This window comes from Podarcis filfolensis, assembly GCF_964270895.1.
Source record: "Podarcis filfolensis genome assembly, chromosome: 13".
NCBI lineage: Eukaryota > Metazoa > Chordata > Lepidosauria > Squamata > Lacertidae > Podarcis > Podarcis filfolensis.
Window position 1 is genome coordinate 53,283,167 of NC_139615.1, and position 17,009 is coordinate 53,300,175.

The 17,009-nt window shown below is 48.8% G+C and overlaps 3 protein-coding genes across 23 annotated transcripts in view; 1 reads left to right on the forward strand and 2 right to left on the reverse strand.

The window, feature by feature from the left end:
- The window catches only part of MYO1H (myosin IH), a 96,331-nt gene extending 87,281 nt beyond the window's left edge, over positions 1 to 9,050 (reverse strand). Inside the window, exon 1 of the mRNA XM_083583802.1 lies at positions 9,044 to 9,050. Within this exon, the coding sequence (XP_083439928.1) occupies position 9,044 (1 nt within the window). The 5' untranslated portion in view covers positions 9,045 to 9,050. The remainder of the gene's footprint in view (positions 1 to 9,043) is intronic.
- Positions 1 to 17,009, forward strand: part of FOXN4 (forkhead box N4) — a 52,477-nt gene that overhangs the window by 24,045 nt on the left and 11,423 nt on the right. For 3 of the 8 annotated variants that reach the window (XM_083583879.1, XM_083583880.1, XM_083583881.1), the window contains 8 exons: positions 6,485 to 6,648; positions 6,902 to 7,026; positions 7,116 to 7,241; positions 8,107 to 8,237; positions 9,139 to 9,235; positions 9,755 to 9,962; positions 10,395 to 10,769; positions 11,172 to 15,550. In XM_083583879.1, coding sequence (XP_083440005.1) covers positions 6,485 to 6,648; positions 6,902 to 7,026; positions 7,116 to 7,241; positions 8,107 to 8,237; positions 9,139 to 9,235; positions 9,755 to 9,962; positions 10,395 to 10,769; positions 11,172 to 11,428 — 1,483 coding nt within the window. In that variant the 3' untranslated portion in view covers positions 11,429 to 15,550. Of the gene's footprint in view, positions 1 to 6,484; positions 6,649 to 6,901; positions 7,027 to 7,115; positions 7,242 to 8,106; positions 8,238 to 9,138; positions 9,236 to 9,754; positions 9,963 to 10,394; positions 10,770 to 11,171; positions 15,551 to 17,009 lie in introns of those variants that run through there. The other 5 variants (XM_083583883.1, XM_083583882.1, XM_083583884.1 and 2 more) reach the window with 5 other exon arrangements.
- The window catches only part of ACACB (acetyl-CoA carboxylase beta), an 81,529-nt gene continuing 80,213 nt past the window's right edge, over positions 15,694 to 17,009 (reverse strand). For all 14 annotated transcript variants that reach the window (XR_014541260.1, XR_014541261.1, XR_014541262.1 and 11 more), the window contains 2 exons: positions 16,570 to 16,706; positions 15,694 to 16,173 (listed from right to left, as the gene is read on the reverse strand). Coding sequence is in view for 7 of the 14 variants with exons in the window: in XM_083583759.1 (XP_083439885.1) it covers positions 16,047 to 16,173; positions 16,570 to 16,706 (264 nt within the window). In the remaining 7 variants the exon portion in view is untranslated. The remainder of the gene's footprint in view (positions 16,174 to 16,569; positions 16,707 to 17,009) is intronic.

Here is a 17,009-nt window from a genome sequence, read left to right on the forward strand (position 1 = left end):
CTGGAGGGTCTTCTACCCTTTTGCTTTGGGCAGCTACTACTTTCAGACACTCTTTCCCACAGCAAACATTACTGCTCTAGCCTTTCATTGCTCAACAAGCAACTTGCTAACATTCTCTGAAGCTCCATGGGGAAAAGGTTCATGGAACACCTTATGCTGCTCTTTCGTCTGGTGGACTCTTGACATATCCTGGCATTTGTAAAGGATGGATTTCATTGCTAAATAAAAGTTGTAGGTAACCTATATATGCCTTCTAGTAGGTTTTGCAGATAACGTTATTGTTTTTGAGTGGGTGAGATCATTTTGAATTCAAGACAGAAGGAAAATAAATATCATTTTCATTTGTAGATACAAGCCTTCCACAAACTGAAATGGAACTTATTTCTAAGTGATCATGCTGAGCATAATACCTTAAAAAAAAAAGCAGGCATACATGCTATTATTGGAACTTTTTTCCCGGTACAAACCAAGTTCCCAAAGTTTGTAAAACATAATGCTGTAATTTATTATTATGTATTCTAAACTAATTTGCCCAACCCCATTTAAAAGCAGTAAAAGTGTATTTAAAAAACCCTAGATTGTACCCCAAAGTGCATGGTAGCATTTGTTCTACTTCATGAGAAAGCACATTGGATTATGTAAAAGAAAATCTTTCAGACTGACTGATTTTAAGAAGAGAATGGACCTGTCAGATTCTATCAGGTCTGTTTACTCGCTTGCTGTCACTGCAGCCCACGACTGGAACCTGCAGCCCCGAGTTCTCCATGGGGGGGGGGGGCACATGAAGACTCCACAAAATGGGAATTGGCCCCCAATTAGTGAGCGGGAGGCTGAGATTGTGCTGAGAACACTCCGCTCTCTCCCTTGAAATGTTTCCATTGGGCTGCGGAACTTAGAAGAGACCCGGTTTCCAATACAGTATTTTAAAGGAGGGGGCGCGGAGGGGAATGAAAAGGAACGAAGGAAGAGAGTCGCAGTTTTGAAAGACCGATCTGAGAGGCCTTCAGTTCTCTGACCATCAAACCTTTGTGCAGACACTGCTCCCTGTTGCCTGGTTTGATAGATGCTGTGATGCTTAAATGTTAAGAACTAGCCTTTGTCGCCAATTGCTACAATGTGCACACCTGACCCTGGTCCGGCAAGGGAGAGTGCTGCGCAGACACAAGCATGGCCAGGCCCACGATGACATCTCATCTCATCTTATAATTAATTGTGTTTATATCCCACCTCCCCCCCCCAGGAGCTCAAGATGGTCACATGGTTCTCCCCCTCCTCACTCAATCCCCACAGCAACCCTGTGAGGTAGGTTGGGCTCAGAGCCCAGGGGGCTTCATAGCTGAGTGGGGCTCTAGCCCCGGCCTCCCGAGTGCTAGTCTGACACTCTAACCACTAGATGTGCAGCCCCCAGATGGCACCCAGGGCTGCCGCACTCGTGCGCTTGTGTGTCTCAGTAAATAGGGCTCCCGCCTGAGGACTCCTCCACAGGCCCCTTTGTCCTGCCTGGGCTTTTCTGCTCTGTGCCCAAGCACTTCTAAAGCTTGCACCCCTTTTTTTTGCCCCACTGCTGTCCCTAGGAAAACCCAATCTTTACCACTGAATCAGATCAAACTTCAGTTTTGGTTTTCTGCAGAATTGTTTTCAGCAGAAAAGAGCAGGCTTTTGCAGGGAAAGCGCCAGAAAAAAGTGCTTGGACATGAAATCCCAGACCTGTGCCTAGAAAGGCAGAGCAAGGGGAAGTGTGGAGGACCCCCAGCCCCCAATACGCCCCCCTCTGGCCGGCTTTGCTGGGATCCAGGATGGTTTTGCTCTGTGGCTCCATCAGGAATAAAGTGAGAGGAAGGAATAGAGCCTGCTGCTTCTGGTTTCTACTCCAGCTGTGGAGTGCCAGGGAACCTGCTCTCCGTGAAGAAATATGTCATTGCAAAGGGTGATTAGCACCCCATGGAGTGGGATTTACTGTTTGTGTGCTTGCCTTGGAGGAGACATCTATAGTCCCCTCCTCAGGGGGAAGGAACCTGTTTTGGCTCTCCATGCATTGTTAAGACTACATCTCCCAGCATCCCTGGCCACTTGGCTGGGCTGACTGCAGGGGCTGGTGGGTGCTGTAGTCCAGCAGCATGGGTGGGGGGTGCCCGTGCAGCTGCTTCCTCTGTCTTCTGGAGTCACTGGTGGATTAAGATGAAAACAGCCACAGGAATGGGAGTTATGGGGGTGGCAGTGGGGGAGAAAAATTATCTCCATGTGGCATTTTTACTCTGCCTTTTGAAAGGACAACAAATCAAACACAATGAGGGAAGTCTGGGTTCAACTGGTGGTCTTTTATGCCAGGGCTGGGGAAAACACCCACCTGAAGCCCTGCAGAGCTCATCGTGGAATCAGAGAATGGTAGAGCTGGGAGGGACCTCTGAGGGTCCTCTAGTCCAACCCCCTGCAGTGCAGGGACCTCAGCTGCAGCATCCAGGACAGGAGGCGTCCAAACCTCTGCTTAAAACCCTCCAAGGAAGGATGCCCATCTGTGGCTGTGCATGCCCACACTAGGCAGTTCATGTACCCAGGCTGACAAAACCAAGCGCGATGGACCACTGCCTGAGCTGGTATTAGGCAGAGTCGGAGACGGGGGGGGGGGCCTCACAGAACCAAGTGCCTGGAGTGAGTGCTTGGCGACTTCACCCTTGTGGGCAATCAGTTGAGGGGAGAGCGGTTGGCAGACGGAGCCACCCTGCTTGTTTTTCATGGTGTGCAGAACCAAAGCCTGTTTCAGATGGAAAAGCCACCTAAATCCAAAACATCCAATGGCTAGAAATGCAGGCTTTATTCCTGTGCCATTGTTTTCCTTTCAGCCCCTTTTACATAACACAACCATCTTGCAGGTCCTGCACTGCAGGGAGTTGGGCTAGATGGCCCTTGGCATCCCTCCAGCTCTACAGTTCTATGAGTCTAGACTGTCTAGCCAGGGGAGCTGGCTTTAGCCTTGGTTGGTGGCTCATAACATCCAGTTCAAGAAGTTTAAAAGGGTTTTGAGTGCGTGTTCTCAAAGCTATATTTCCCTCTAACTCTGTGCCAACCCCTGTCTCCATACAGAGTGGGGACACAGGAAAGGGGTGAGAGGTCTACCCTGTAGGCTAGTTGTGCAAAGATGGTGCCCTTTGGTACAGAAAAGGGGCAGGCGCCTTCCCTTCTCCTCCACACAAGGCGGATTTACGAGGAAGTGTTTATTAGGGAGAAGAATGAACAGGGATCCTTTAGATCTGCCATAGAAAGCAGCTTGTTCTCCAGAGAAGATCAGCTGGAGGAGGAGATGGTGCTCCCACCCAGCCATGTGCTGCAGGGGGCGGGCCATGCGCTCGCTGACAGGAGGCGTGTGCAGTGGGTCTTGACCCTCCCCGCCCACCTGACCCCATTTATTTGTTGTGGGGGGGGCTGAGTGTTGCCAGGGGCCCCAGAGTGCCAGATGGCACGGGGTTGTGTGTCTGCTGTCATTCAGCCAGATTAATGGGAAGTTTGTAAAAAGGGGGAGAAAACAATTAAGCAAGAATCCCAAAAACAAAAGGCAGCCACGTGTGCCCCCCCCCCCGCCTGGCCAACAGTCGCTGGAGCACAATGCCTCCTCGCCTTACAATGCCCAGGGCCAACTGTTGCAAACGACAGGGACCTTCCCCAGTTTTTAAACCATTTGATGCTCCTGTTTACTCACAGCCTGGCCAATGGCGGAGGAGGAAGGGGGGACCACCTGATGCTCTTTCCCAGGCCCAGAACTCCACCAGCCCTGCCTGACAAGGCGGCTTATTCCATCCTGCAGGAAAGGACTAATACTGAGGAAGAAGAGAGCACGGGGGGGGGGGGGCAGGAGGGTCCTAGCAGGGGCGTCACCTTTGCTTCCTGCAATCACCCTTGGCCTTAAAAAGAGAAAAACGAGCCGAGTTTTGCTTTGAGGTTGGCAGAGGAAAACGGCAAAACACTTTTGAGAAATGTGAGCACAAAGCTCTGTGAACTAACTTGGCTGCAACAGTTGCATTATTAAACTCTTGAAAATTGCAAAGGGAGCAAGTGCAAATGCCAGATTTATTTTAGGGCGTAAGCTCAGTGCCTTCAGCCAATGATGCATATGTCTATCAGAAAAAGCATCTATAATCTTATTTTAGATAACAGGAAATTTTTTGACGCTCAATCTGCAATAAGCCAAGTGTGGCAAATTCTGCTAGAACACTGTGGTTCTAGGTTTCAGTACTTTTGTGCACCCAGGTGAAATGGGATTTTTACTTTCATTAATGTACTTGGGAGTGAAATAATATTGAAGACTGTATGACCAGGGTCCCCAATGTGGTGCCCGTGGGCACCATGAGCCCTCACACACCCCCTTCATGCCCACCCAGACCCTTTGCTCCTCCCAATATTTTCTTTTTACTTTTTTTAAAATGGATTTTTTTATTATTTGGTATTGGGAGAGGTTGCCTGTTTTTTGTTTTATTTGTTACCTGTGTTTTAATTGTGATTCCGCACCCCACCCCAGATGGTTATAACTTCTGGATGCTTTTGCCTGTTGTCTGGGGGGAGTGGGGGTTCTGATCATTGCCAGCCTCCTATTTGAGAATTATTTTATTTTATTTTTTTAAGTACACACCACTTGATTGTTAAAACAACAACCTCAAAGTGGTTTTGCAATAAAGAGAAAACAATGAACTGATCAGTAATAAGAATTAGCAACAATAATTAAACACTTTCAGAAAGTTAGAAATAGAATAAGTACAGGTTAAAGCTTTCATAGAATCATAGAATCATAGAGTTGGAAGAGACCACAAGGGCCATCGAGTCCAACCCCCTGCCAAGCAGGAAACACCATCAGAGCACTCCTGACATATGGTTGTCAAGCCTCTGCTTAAAGACCTCCAAAGAAGGAGACTCCACCACACTCCTTGGCAGCAAATTCCACTGTCAAACAGCTCTTACTGTCAGGAAGTTCTTCCTAATGTTTAGGTGGAATCTTCTTTCTTGTAGTTTGGATCCATTGCTCTGTGTCCGCTTCTCTGGAGCAGCAGAAAACAACCTTTCTCCCTCCTCTATGTGACATCCTTTTATATATTTGAACATGGCTATCATATCACCCCTTAACCTCCTCTTCTCCAGGCTAAACATGCCCAGCTCCCTTAGCCGTTCCTCAGAAGGCATCGTTTCCAGGCCTTTGACCATTTTGGATGCCCTCCTCTGGACACGTTCCAGTTTGTCAGTGTCCTTCTTGAACTGTGGTGCCCAGAACTGGACACAGTACTCCAGGTGAGGTCTGACCAGAGCAGAATACAGTGGCACTATTACTTCCCTTGATCTAGATGCTATACTCCTATTGATGCAGCCCAGAATTGCATTGGCTTTTTTAGCTGCCGTGTCACACTGTTGGCTCATGTCAAGTTTGTGGTCAACCAAGACTCCTAGATCCTTTTCACATGTACTGCTCTCAAGCCAGGTGTCACCCATCTTGTATTTGTGCCTCTCATTTTTTTTGCCCAAGTGCAATACTTTACATTTCTCCCTGTTAAAATTCATCTTGTTTGTTTTGGCCCAGTTCTCTAATCTGTCAAGGTCGTTTTGAAGTGTGATCCTGTCCTCTGGGGTGTTAGCCACCCCTCCCAGCTTGGTGTCATCTGCAAATTTGATCAGGATGCCCTTGAGTCCATCATCCAAGTCGTTGATAAAGATGTTGAATAAGACCGGGCCCAAGACAGAACCCTGTGGCACCCCACTAGTCACTCTTCTCCAGGATGAAGAGGAACCATTGATGAGCACCCTTTGGGTTCGGTCAGTCAGCCAGTTACAAATCCACTGAGTGGTAGCATAGTCAAGACCGCATTTTACCAGCTTCTTTACAAGAATATCATGGGGCACCTTGTCAAATGCCTTGCTGAAATCAAGGTAGGCTACATCCACTGCGTTCCCTTCATCTACCAGGCTTGTAATTCTGTCAAAAAACGAGATCAGGTTAGTCTGACATGACTTATTTTTCAGAAATCCATGCTGACTATTGGTGATCACAGCATTCCTTTCTAGGTGCTCACAGACTGTTTGCTTAATGATCTTCCCTGGTATTGATGTCAGACTGACTGGGCGGTAATTATTTGGGTCCTCTCTTTTCCCCTTTTTGAAAATAGGGACAACATTTGCCCTCCTCCAGTCTGCCGGGACTTCGCCTGTTCTCCAGGAATTCTCAAAGATGACTGCCAGTGGTTCTGAAATCACATCTGCCAGTTCTTTTAATACTCTTGGATGTATTTCAATAAATAAAGCTTTTATTTATTTCATAAAATTAGGGTGCTTTGTGGTGTCCACAACAGTTTCTCAGATTCCCAGTTGTGGGCCTGGGCCCATGCTGTGTGAATTGGGGCTGGGTTGCAGTGGCTGACACTCAGCAGGGATTTGTGTCCAGCCTCAAGACTATTGGGGAAAAGCCCATCCTAAGTCTCTCACCTGTGCGTCTTGTTTCCCCGCTCTGTAGACTCTTGGCTTCTGACCCTTCACAACTGGGTGAAGACGACCTCCCCGGTGACTTACAGTCCCTGTCCTGGCTGACTTCCGTGGACGTCCCTCGACTGCAACAAATGGCCAGCGAAAGGATGGACTTTGGACTCAGCTCCCAGAATGCTGTGCTGCAGCAGACAGGTAGGTCTCTTGCGGGGATGTTGAGTTGCTCCATCAACTGCTATGGGAGGCCTTTCAGGGGGTGGGGTGGGGAGTGTTTTCCCCTCCTTATTTCTACCGCCCTGCAGATTTATTCATTTGTTTTGGCCTCTGTGCGTGCCTCGGGTGCTAAACGGACATGTGCTGGCACTTCTCTTGTGTGTGCGAGTGGCTTGGTTTTGTCTGCACACACACTGGAAGACTCACAATGCCCCATGTCTCTCCCGTTGCCCAGCAGGGTCTATGCCAGGGAATCTGCACGCCACCGCAGGGACTCCTGGAGCAATGATCCACATCCAGGCCAGCCTGCCTCAAGGCATTCTGGGAGGACTGAACGCCGTTTCATCTCACACTGCCAATGTAAGCACTTCCTTTCCCTCCCCATTCCTGACCAAGGAGGCGTTTCTGACCTGGTTCAACTGACGTTCCTCTTCTCTTTCCTTTGGCAGCAGATAAGCCAGTATGTGGTTGGGGGGCAGCTGTCTCCCAGTCTGCAAGCGCAGGCAGCCCCCCTCTTCCCTCCTCTGCCCCGCCATGTCCAGCAGGTGTTCACCATCGCTCAACACGCGCAACAGGTACCATCTCCTGCTCCTGAGGCTGTGTGTATGTTGAGGCACAGAGCTTTAAGGGGACGTAAAACAACTTTAACAAAGAAGCGCAGCCAAGTCAAGGGCAAGTGACCCAAGCTGAGCTGCTGCGGGTTTATTTGCCTTTATTTGAAAGCATGGCGGGGGGCCACAGTGGGGGGTTGGTAGAGGAAGCAGCATGTGTTTGGATTCAGAGCAAGAGGCTCAGATTGCAATCCAGAGATTTAATCCCAATTTAATGCAGAGGTAGGGCTCATCCACACTTTCACTTGACCCGTATTTTGATCATATTGTGTCCTGATTATTTCCCCTGGGTCTGAGGGCATTTCTCGTCGTTTGGCTGCTGTGCCTTGCGAAAATTCAGTCTTACGCACTGAACTGAAGCTCGGTCAAACTCAATCTCTCTTTGGATTTCCAGCACATCTGATAAATTCAGATTCAGTGGGTAAGATTGGATTTTCACAAGGCACAGCAGCAGAACAATGAGAAAAGCCCTCGGACCCAGGAGAGCAATTTGTACACAATATGGTCAAAATATGGGTCGAACGAAAGTGGGGTTCAGGCCTTGATTTTGGAGCAAGAGGCCCAGGTTTAAATCCAGAGATTTAATCTAAAGACTTGGCTTTGGAGAAGGAAGCCTAGATTTAAATCCAAATATAAATCCAGAATTTTGGCTATTATGTCACCTCTCAGTCCAGGCTAACATGTAATGTTATAAGTTATATCTGTGTCTTGGTATCCTCCTCTCCCCACCCCTTATGATGAAGGAAAAGGTCTTTAAAGTCTCAATTTAACTGCTGAGAGAGCTGAAACTTTCCCCCCTTTCTCCCCCCTCCCCTCTTCCCCACCCCAGTGCCCTCCAACGACCATCTACAGCACCTCTTACGGGACGCAGCCTCAATACTCACAGCCCCCCCGCCTGGCTCCTCACAGCACCCAGGAACAGCAGGCGAAGCCTTACCCCAAGCCTATCTACTCCTACAGGTGAGAAGGACCACACTTTGCCCAGGCACACCTGCCCATCTTATCCCCAGAGAAGTCTCTGCCCCAAACTCAGCAACTGCAGCTGAAGTGAGTTGCTGTTCCAAAGGGCTTCCAGGTGTGGGGCTTAATTTGGGAATGAACACACTTAAACCTCATGTGTCTTTAGTTTGCATAGTCCCAACAGGCCAGCCTTTAACTGCGCATGGTTGAAACTGCACCAGTTAAATTAATGTAAGGTGCAACTGTACTGTAATTAGTGACAGAGTTTCTTTTTCCTCTTTCTCTTATTGGATTTTCCCCACTAAGGATCAATCCAGCTAAAGAGAAACAAACAACAAACAAGCCCCACATGCTGATGCCAGCCGGGTTGTGTGGGTGTTGCAGTAGTGCAGCATCCGCAAACAGCACCCATCCCACAGTAAACATCCTCTGTCATTCTCACTTGTCCATCATAAATGAGAAAAGAACTTTACGCTGTGAAAAAATTGCAAAACAATCCTTAACTGGACCTAAGTCCTGTAAATGCAGAAGGGATGACTTGTGGGAGGGGGTTTACTGTGCCCTGGAGTTACTGAAATGGGGAGAGATTACTCCGAGGAACGGTCTGCAAAGGGGGGGGGGACGTTCTGCACCACCAGAACAAGAGTGCTGGGCTAAGGCCTGGGAGGCCAAGGTTCAAGTTTCCCCCCTCAGCCATGAAGCTCACTGGGCGACCTTGGGGCCACTCGCTGTCTCTCAGTGTAAGCCTCCCTCACTAGGTGGTTGTGAGGTTAAAGTGAAGAGGAGAGAACCATGTACTCCAACCTTTTTGCTCCTTGGATTAGAAGGTGGAATATAAATGGAAGCAGCAACAAGAACAGGAAGGTGGGGAGGAAACTCTGACTTCTCCTCTTCCTTGCAGCTGCTTGATTGCCATGGCCCTGAAAAACAGCAGGACGGGCAGCCTCCCGGTCAGCGAGATCTACAGCTTCATGAAGGAGCACTTCCCCTATTTCAAGGTGAGGGAGGCAGGGCTTGCCTTGCAGCTGACATGGAGAACTGCAGAGGCAGAGCAGAGCCATCCTGGCTGATAGGCATTGAATTTGCCCCATCCTTTTGTAAAGCATCCAAGTTGGTCACTATCACTGCCTCCTGTGGGAGGGAGTTCCACAGTCTAACTGTCTCCATGATAAAGTCCTCTATTTGATCTGTCTTCAGTCTCCCAGTATTTAACTTCATAGGGTGTCCATGAATTCTAGTCTTATGAGAGAGGGAGAAAACTTTTTTCTCTGTCAGCTTTCTCAACACCACGCATAATTTTATAAACTTCTATCATTCTTACTCACCTTTTCTCTAAACTAAAAGGTCCTTGCTGCAACCTTTGTTCACGTAGGACCCATTTGGGTCCCATAGCAATGATGTTGCCTCTTGGAGTGCTCGCTGGTGCTTTGCCTTTGAAGGGCACAATCCCACCCCTGGACACAGGGCTTTTTTTCTTCTTAAATGACCTGAGGAAGTGGCCTTGTTCCCTTTTGCAGACAGCGCCCGATGGGTGGAAGAACTCCGTCCGCCACAACCTGTCCCTCAACAAATGCTTTGAGAAGGTGGAGAATAAGATGAGCGGCACGTCCCGCAAAGGCTGCCTGTGGGCCCTCAACCCCGCCAAGATAGACAAGATGGAAGAGGAGATGCAGAAGTGGAAGAGGAAAGACCTGGCAGCCATTCTCCGGAGCATGGCCAACCCAGGTGAGCAGCAGGCCGGCACCTGGCTGAGGAGGCTCCTGGGGGCCCTGCCTGCCAATAGTTCTCTGGCAGGGAGAAACGTCAAAATCACCGGATGTGGCTGCCACACCCCTGCAGGGGAGGAGATGCGCGGAGGGTGATGCCCACGGGCATGGAGGCTGCTCCCTCCACACAGACAGCAGCTCGTTTAGCTGGTCTCTTAATTTTTTTAAAGCTTATGTCTGCTTTTCCTCCCAGGCACTTGAGGCCATGCACAGGGCTCCCAATTTTATGCTATGTTGGTATCTATTTATATGCCGCCTTTCAGCGCTTTAAGTGTATCGCGTCAATGTGGCCTTAGTGCTGTGGAAAGATATAATTTCTATATTTTCTTGAGCTGGGGGCCCTTCTGAGGGACTTTACTCCCTATGCATCAATGGCAATCTCCCCTTGCAGAGGAGCTGGACAAGCTCATCACAGACCGACCCGAGAGCTGCAGGCGGGTGAGCAAGCAGTCTGCGGGGGACGGTTCCACGTGGAGCCACATGGCGGCAGCCGCAGGGCGCATCTCACAGTTGCAGCCCCAGCCGGTCATGACACTCGCCCTGCAGTCCCTCCCACTGCACCACCAGATCCAGACGCAAGCGTGCATGACTCCAGATTCGCCTGCTCCTGCGCAGACCCCCCCCTTGCACCCGCTGCACGGTCTTAGCCAGAGTCCCCTTCCTCAGCATCCGATGAGCCGTGCCCCAGATTTCCTCAGCGTGATGACCGACATGAACGCAGAGGTGGATGCCCTTGACCCCAGCATCATGGACTTTGCACTACAAGGTAAGGGGAAGAGTTGGGGGGTGGAGATGACTGCTGGATGGCAGGGATTCTCCAGCTGTGATTCCTGCCTTGCAGAGGGTTGGACTAGGTGAGCCTTGGGGTCCTTTCCAACTCTATCATTCTTTAATGTGGGATTTGAACTCAGCTGTGGAGGGGTTGATACCGGTCCAAGTGGGGATCTAGGTAGGTACTCATGAGGTTTGAGATGGGGATCGCTCATGGGCTTCCTTAGGACAGCTGGCTGGTTTCATCATGGAGGGAGATGGGCCTCTTCTCACTAGAGCCAATGTGATTGTGGACAACTGGTGCATTTCGCAATCCTCCTCTCTTGCACCTTCCACCTTCTCAAAGCTGAACTGTCACCAATGTTCACTGCTCTGTTGTTGTCCCTATTATGAAAAGGTAACATCTGGGAAGAGATGAAAGACGAGAGCTTCAACTTGGAGAGCCTGGGTGCTTTCAGCAACTCTTCTCTGGCCCTCTCTGACTGCGACCTGGCCCCCGCTGGCCTCACCCCTGCCTCCAGCAACAACACTGACCACCCCTCCTTTTCAGACTTGCAAGTGACAGGCCTCTACACAACATACACAACGCTGGACCCCATCTCTGCCACTCAGTACATCAGCGCCCAAGGAAACAAGCCTATCGCCCTTCTCTGAAAGAGCCATTCCCGTCCCTTGAGCCTGACTGAGAAACAGAGAAGCCCAGTTCCTTCTGGGGGTGCTTTGAGCCTGCAAAATTATCTACATTGGGGAGGAGAACATGCCTTGCTGCTCCTTCAAGCATCCCAAGCAAGAGATTTTGGTGAGGTGCATAGTCTTGAAGACACTAACTGATGTGAAGGGATCCTGGTGTGCTCCAAGGCAAGCTGCAAAATTTCAGCAAAGCCCCCCCCCCCCCCCCCGCTGATGCTTGGGCTGTTCTGAAGCCCATTAGGGTTGCTCAGTCATTTGTGACAGTCCAAGCCACAACTGGCTGAGCTTTCTATCACTAGTTGCAACTGTGTGCCCCCAGCTCCACTCTGGGGCCTGCTGGTGGTTCCTCCCCAGACCTTCTTCCCCAGTTCCCAGAGGCTTCACTTCCATTAGTGATCCCCCTGCCTCTTGACCAGCCTCTCTTCTCTTCAGGCAAAAGGGGGCGAATCTCCCCTCCCCTCTGTCCATCTCAAGCCACAGCATCCAGCTACTCTCCCTCCCTGCAGGCTCCTATTTCTCGCTTTGGACCCTTCCTTTGGCTCTCCCTTCCCTTCCCTCCAGCATCCTCCCTCTGCCCAGTCTTCAGCCATCCCTTCTGGGAAGCCCCTGAGCAGCTGCCAGGTGGTCTCAGTCTAGTCCAGGCCATGGGCAGCAGAGTCTTCCGAGGTGCCAGGAAGGCTCTGCCTCTCGAGGGAGGAGGATGGCTCGTGTTCCCTGGTAGAGAAAGTCTCAGCTCAGCCCTCACCAAAATCTGTGCCCTCCAGCCTCGGCCCCACCTGCACATCTGTGTGAGCCAGGATGGATGGGACCCGTGGCCAAAAACAGCTGGGGAGCGTCGGCTTGGCAAAGGCTGTACTAAATAAGGAACTTTACACTGGATAAAACATTACCTTAGGCTTTTAAAACAAAGGAGAAATAATTTAGGATTTATATTCTAGACTTGTGTATAGTATTTCCTAATTATTGTACTAGGCAGTATTACTGTTGTAAATTTTATTTATAATTTATTTTTATGAAAACAAAAAGGAATTGTGTATTCAGCATCAATTTTTTTTTTAAATGTTGTAGTGACATGAAAACAAAACAAAAACCTTAAATTATTCAGAAGCACAGCAAAATACTGCAAATCTTTTATGTCAGGTTCTTTCCCTTTTTTTACCTGAACTTTAAAAGAAGTACTTTGGATACTTAGAGATAAAATGGCACATGTGCCAGACCCAATACTATTTTTTTATGTTTAACCGATAGGGCTTTTCTACAGCTGAAAAAGGACTGTGGCTCTTTTTTTGCAATTAATTCCTGTGGATGAATTTCTTTGACGTGCACCCCACCCTCTTCAGTGGGGCTTACTGCTTCCAGGTGAGTGTTTCCAGGGCTGCAGCATTAGGTCACAAGGTAAATAAATGAATAGGTCCACCAACAGGAGGAAAAACTGGAAACTGGTTTTAAAATTTGAAAACTTACAATTTAACGTTTAGTCTGCTGATGCCAGTATGACCTTGATGTAATATTTATATTTTTAATAATGTTTTACTAAACACTGGTTGGATAGAATTTTTACAAAGTCTTTTTCAGATCTGGAACAAAATATTTGCTCTCCTTTATAGACTGTGGAAATATTGAATGGGAAAGTTCCTTCCTCTTGGGCTTGTTTACACAACCACAAGTCTGAGAACGTTGATCAAGGCAGGTGTCAGGGTAGCAGCCCTGCAGAAAGAGATGGCCAGGAGAGTTGAGCCCCATCATACGGCTGGGCTGCCATTGGAGCTCTCTTTTGCCAGAAGTAATGCAAATCTGCTATTGTTTACAGTGGGGGGGGGGCAATATTTTTGGTTCAGCAGGCCAGACGCTTATCTCCCCCCAGCCCCAGGGGCCAACTGTGACAGGCAGGTGATACCACACATGTCAATTTTCTGGCGTCATAATGACATCAGGTGACTGCAAAGCAACCCTGAGCAGAACTGAACTCCCTTGTCATCAGCTGATGAGCAGACAGCTCAGTCCTCCTCTCTGCAGGAGTCAGAGCAGGATTTGACCCCCTGCTCAGTCTTACTGTGTTGAAATCACATGCCAATAAAGAATTGAACCCTACCCCTGTCCATCAGCTGATGAAAAGCTGGGTGTAGTTTTGGAAGAATCAGTCGCCCGTGGGCTGGAGGTTCCTCACACTGTTTTGCATGGCAAGTCTGTTGTTTTCAGGGCAGCAGAAGTTATGTTCTGGACTGGGTTGGTTTTTCAGCTTGGGATAACTCAAGCATATGGATATTTTTACTCATATGTAAATCCCCACCAAGTCCAGAATCATATAAAACAAAAGCAGGAGTTGCTATTAATTCTCGGGTTCCTGGGTGTCTTTTTGGGCAAGCCTTCATATGACGCAGCAGACCCAGGGCTCGCCCACATGTCCACTTGTCCCAGCGCTTCCCCCAGGGAAACCTGCTCTTTAGTGTTGAATGGGAGCAAACGTCCACCTGCGGAAAACCCAACAAACGTTTGCTCCCATTCAGCAGTAAAGAGCAAGTTTCCCTGGCGGAAGTGTGGCTGAGCCCACCGGCTGCCTATCAGCAACCTCTTTCACAGGAAGGTCCCACAAATGTCTTCACTAGTGAAAAAGGACAGCATGGCATCAATAGCAATCCTGCAGCCCCTGCCCAAACACATGCAATCTTAGAAAGGTTTGGGAATGTAAGTTAACCTAAAACCAATGGATCCAAATTACAAAAAATAAAAAGAGATTCTCATTAAGCATTAGGAAGAACTTTCTCAAAAGGTGGTAGACTCTTTCTAAACAGTGGTTGGGGGGCCATCTGCCGGGGTGCTTTAGCTGTTACTCCTGCACTGCAGGGGGCTGGACTAGAGGACCCTTGGGATCCCGTCCAACTCTGTGATTCTATGGTTCTATGAAAACCAGAAAAGTGACCACTAACAGAATTTTTATTGTTTAAGGAAACCTCCCTTGGAAAATGTAATGTCAGTTCTGCTTACATGACATGACTTGCCATCCAATAATTTACTACTGTTGGCCTTATGATTTTTTTTAAAAAAATCACAATAAAGAAGGATTAATGCTAGAGGCAGTAATGGAAGAGACGTATGTCCAAAAATAAATCAAGATTGCAATTCAGAACAAGAGCAATGGAGAGGAAATAGCTTTATGGCCAAGAACAAATCTAGTTGGAAATGCTCAGACCTGTTTTGTGAGTCTCTGACATGGTAACAGACAAAATGCATGTGGCATCTGTAAATAAAATCCAGAGAGGATCATTTCTAGTAAACATTGCTGTTTTTATTAGACGCTTGAACAGTAGAGGACCCCCCCCCCATGACAATGTGCACATAAATTAATATATTTGCTAGGAGAAAGAGCAACTTTTTTGAACTTGGTGCTTCCTTCCTTGAAGGAAGAAACCAGAACTCTCTTTTTCTCTTAGAAAAAACTCCCACCTTTCACTGAACTCAACACAACAAGTTCCTCAACACCCACCTGGGCTTGAATAGTCCATGGCAGCCTGGTTTGGATGCTGGAACGTCAGTGCGACTGTCAGGCTATGCAACACTCAACAGTGGATAGGATTAGCAACATAAACTTCCCTTCGGTTGCCACCTTTGCCCTTTACACACTTATATAAGTTTTCTTGGGGGGGGACTTACAATGCTCAACATTATGCAGATTACAATACATTCCACCTGCCGGGTGCTTACACCTTTGAAATGCACTGTGAATTCCCAGGTTGCAGCCTATTCCAACAACCTACCCAATGCCTCCAACGGCCATGGCGTCCGCTTAATCCCATTAGGCCAACCTTTGATGGAACCACTAGGTTGGCGATGGAGGCACAGCCTTAGGCACCGCCAGGAAATGGGCAAATATTTCCAACCGAAGGTGGAGATGCTGCTTTGCTTTTGAGGTGGGCAGACCCTGGCAGAATTGCCTTGCGCTCGAGGGATGCAGTTGGGAAGGATGATGGAGGGAGACGGAATAATCCCTTTCATTAGGAAAATTGACAAAACTTCCTACATCAGGCAAATGGGGCTAAAAACGTCATCTGCAACCAAGAAGCAGCAACATTTTTTGTAGGAACTTCTGCAATGTGTTCTGTGGTGCAGTGTGGCTGCAGTGCAGTCTGTGTGACACAACATTTTGCCAAGGCCTTGGAGACTGGTTTGGAAGTGGTTACTGGCATTGTTCCCCAATGCACAATTCTATCACAGACATTTTTTTTAAAAAAAAAGTCACTGAAAACTGGTACTGTTATTTTATAAAGACAATACATTTTGATGTGAAAACACCTGGCGAGACTTGTCTTGGACACCAGTAGCTGGGTAACATACACTTGCAGATGACCTTTGGTTGATAGCCAGCCAAACAGCTGGGGATAATTTTGTCCTCAGGTGCACGACAGACAGCTGTCCTCCAAAGGCCCGTTCCACTGCGCCTGCCACGTGGCTGTGCTCTAGGAACTGCTGGTTGAGCCCTGCGCTGAAGATGCATTCTGTGCTGCGCCGCTTGGCCGTGAGGCTGTCAGGTCTGAAGGAGGCCGATGGTGGGCGTGTGCCTGTTCCTGCTGCAGCTATGCCCTAGTCACGAGGAGGAAGGGTTGTCCATTGTTGCCAGGAGGTGAGAGATCTGGGCCCTCTGAGCACGAGTGATGTGTTGGGTCATGTGAATGATGCAGTCCATGGCAACTTCGGGGTTTGCTTGAACTAAGCTGCAAAGGGGGGGTGTTATGAGGGAGAAGGAAGGGGGTCATTTAAGAATGCAGGCTGTTGAATCAGGCCCATGGGAGGCCACCCAGCCCAGCATCCTGCACTCACAGCGGCTGGCCAAATGCCCATTAAGGAAAACCCACAAGCGGGACCCAAGCACAAGAGTGCTCCCCCCCTCCCCTCGTGGCTTCTAGCCACTGGCATTCAGAAGCCCCATGCTGAACTTTCAACTTGCAATGGCGATTGCAATGTGAATCAGGCACCAAGCACTGGACGGTCATCCCTCCAGATCCGTGCTATGCAACTCTTTCCAACCCAGAAAGAGCCAGATGCAGCCCCTGCAGGAAACAGGCTGAGCTTCCTCAAGCAGCCCCCCTGCTGTCTCGCTTCACACTCACTTTCGGATGTGCTTGAGGGCATAATCTCTCTTCAGGTACTTGATGTTCTCCTGGATGGCAGACTTGGCCCCGTCTTCCTCTTGCAGGTGCTTCTCAAGCCATTCCACCACCACTTGGTTGTTGTCCCAGAGGTAGCCCTAGAGGAGGAGGAATGGAAACTCAGACTGGCTTTGAAAAGAGGTCCTTCACGCAGTATGCACCCCTCACCCCCACTTCCAACCAAGCAGGCCTTGAAGGTTTTTGAAAATCACACAAAAGCTTGCCAAACCCATTTAACCAGAGGTGAGAATGGGATGAAATGCACAGGCTTTAAGCCCCCTCCTCTCTGTAAACTTGCCTTCCACTCTGAAAATGCCACAATTTTACCCATGCTTTGAATTATTAAGGCATTTTATATCTACAGGCAGATTGCACACAGGGGTTTGGCTGCAAGGGCTCCA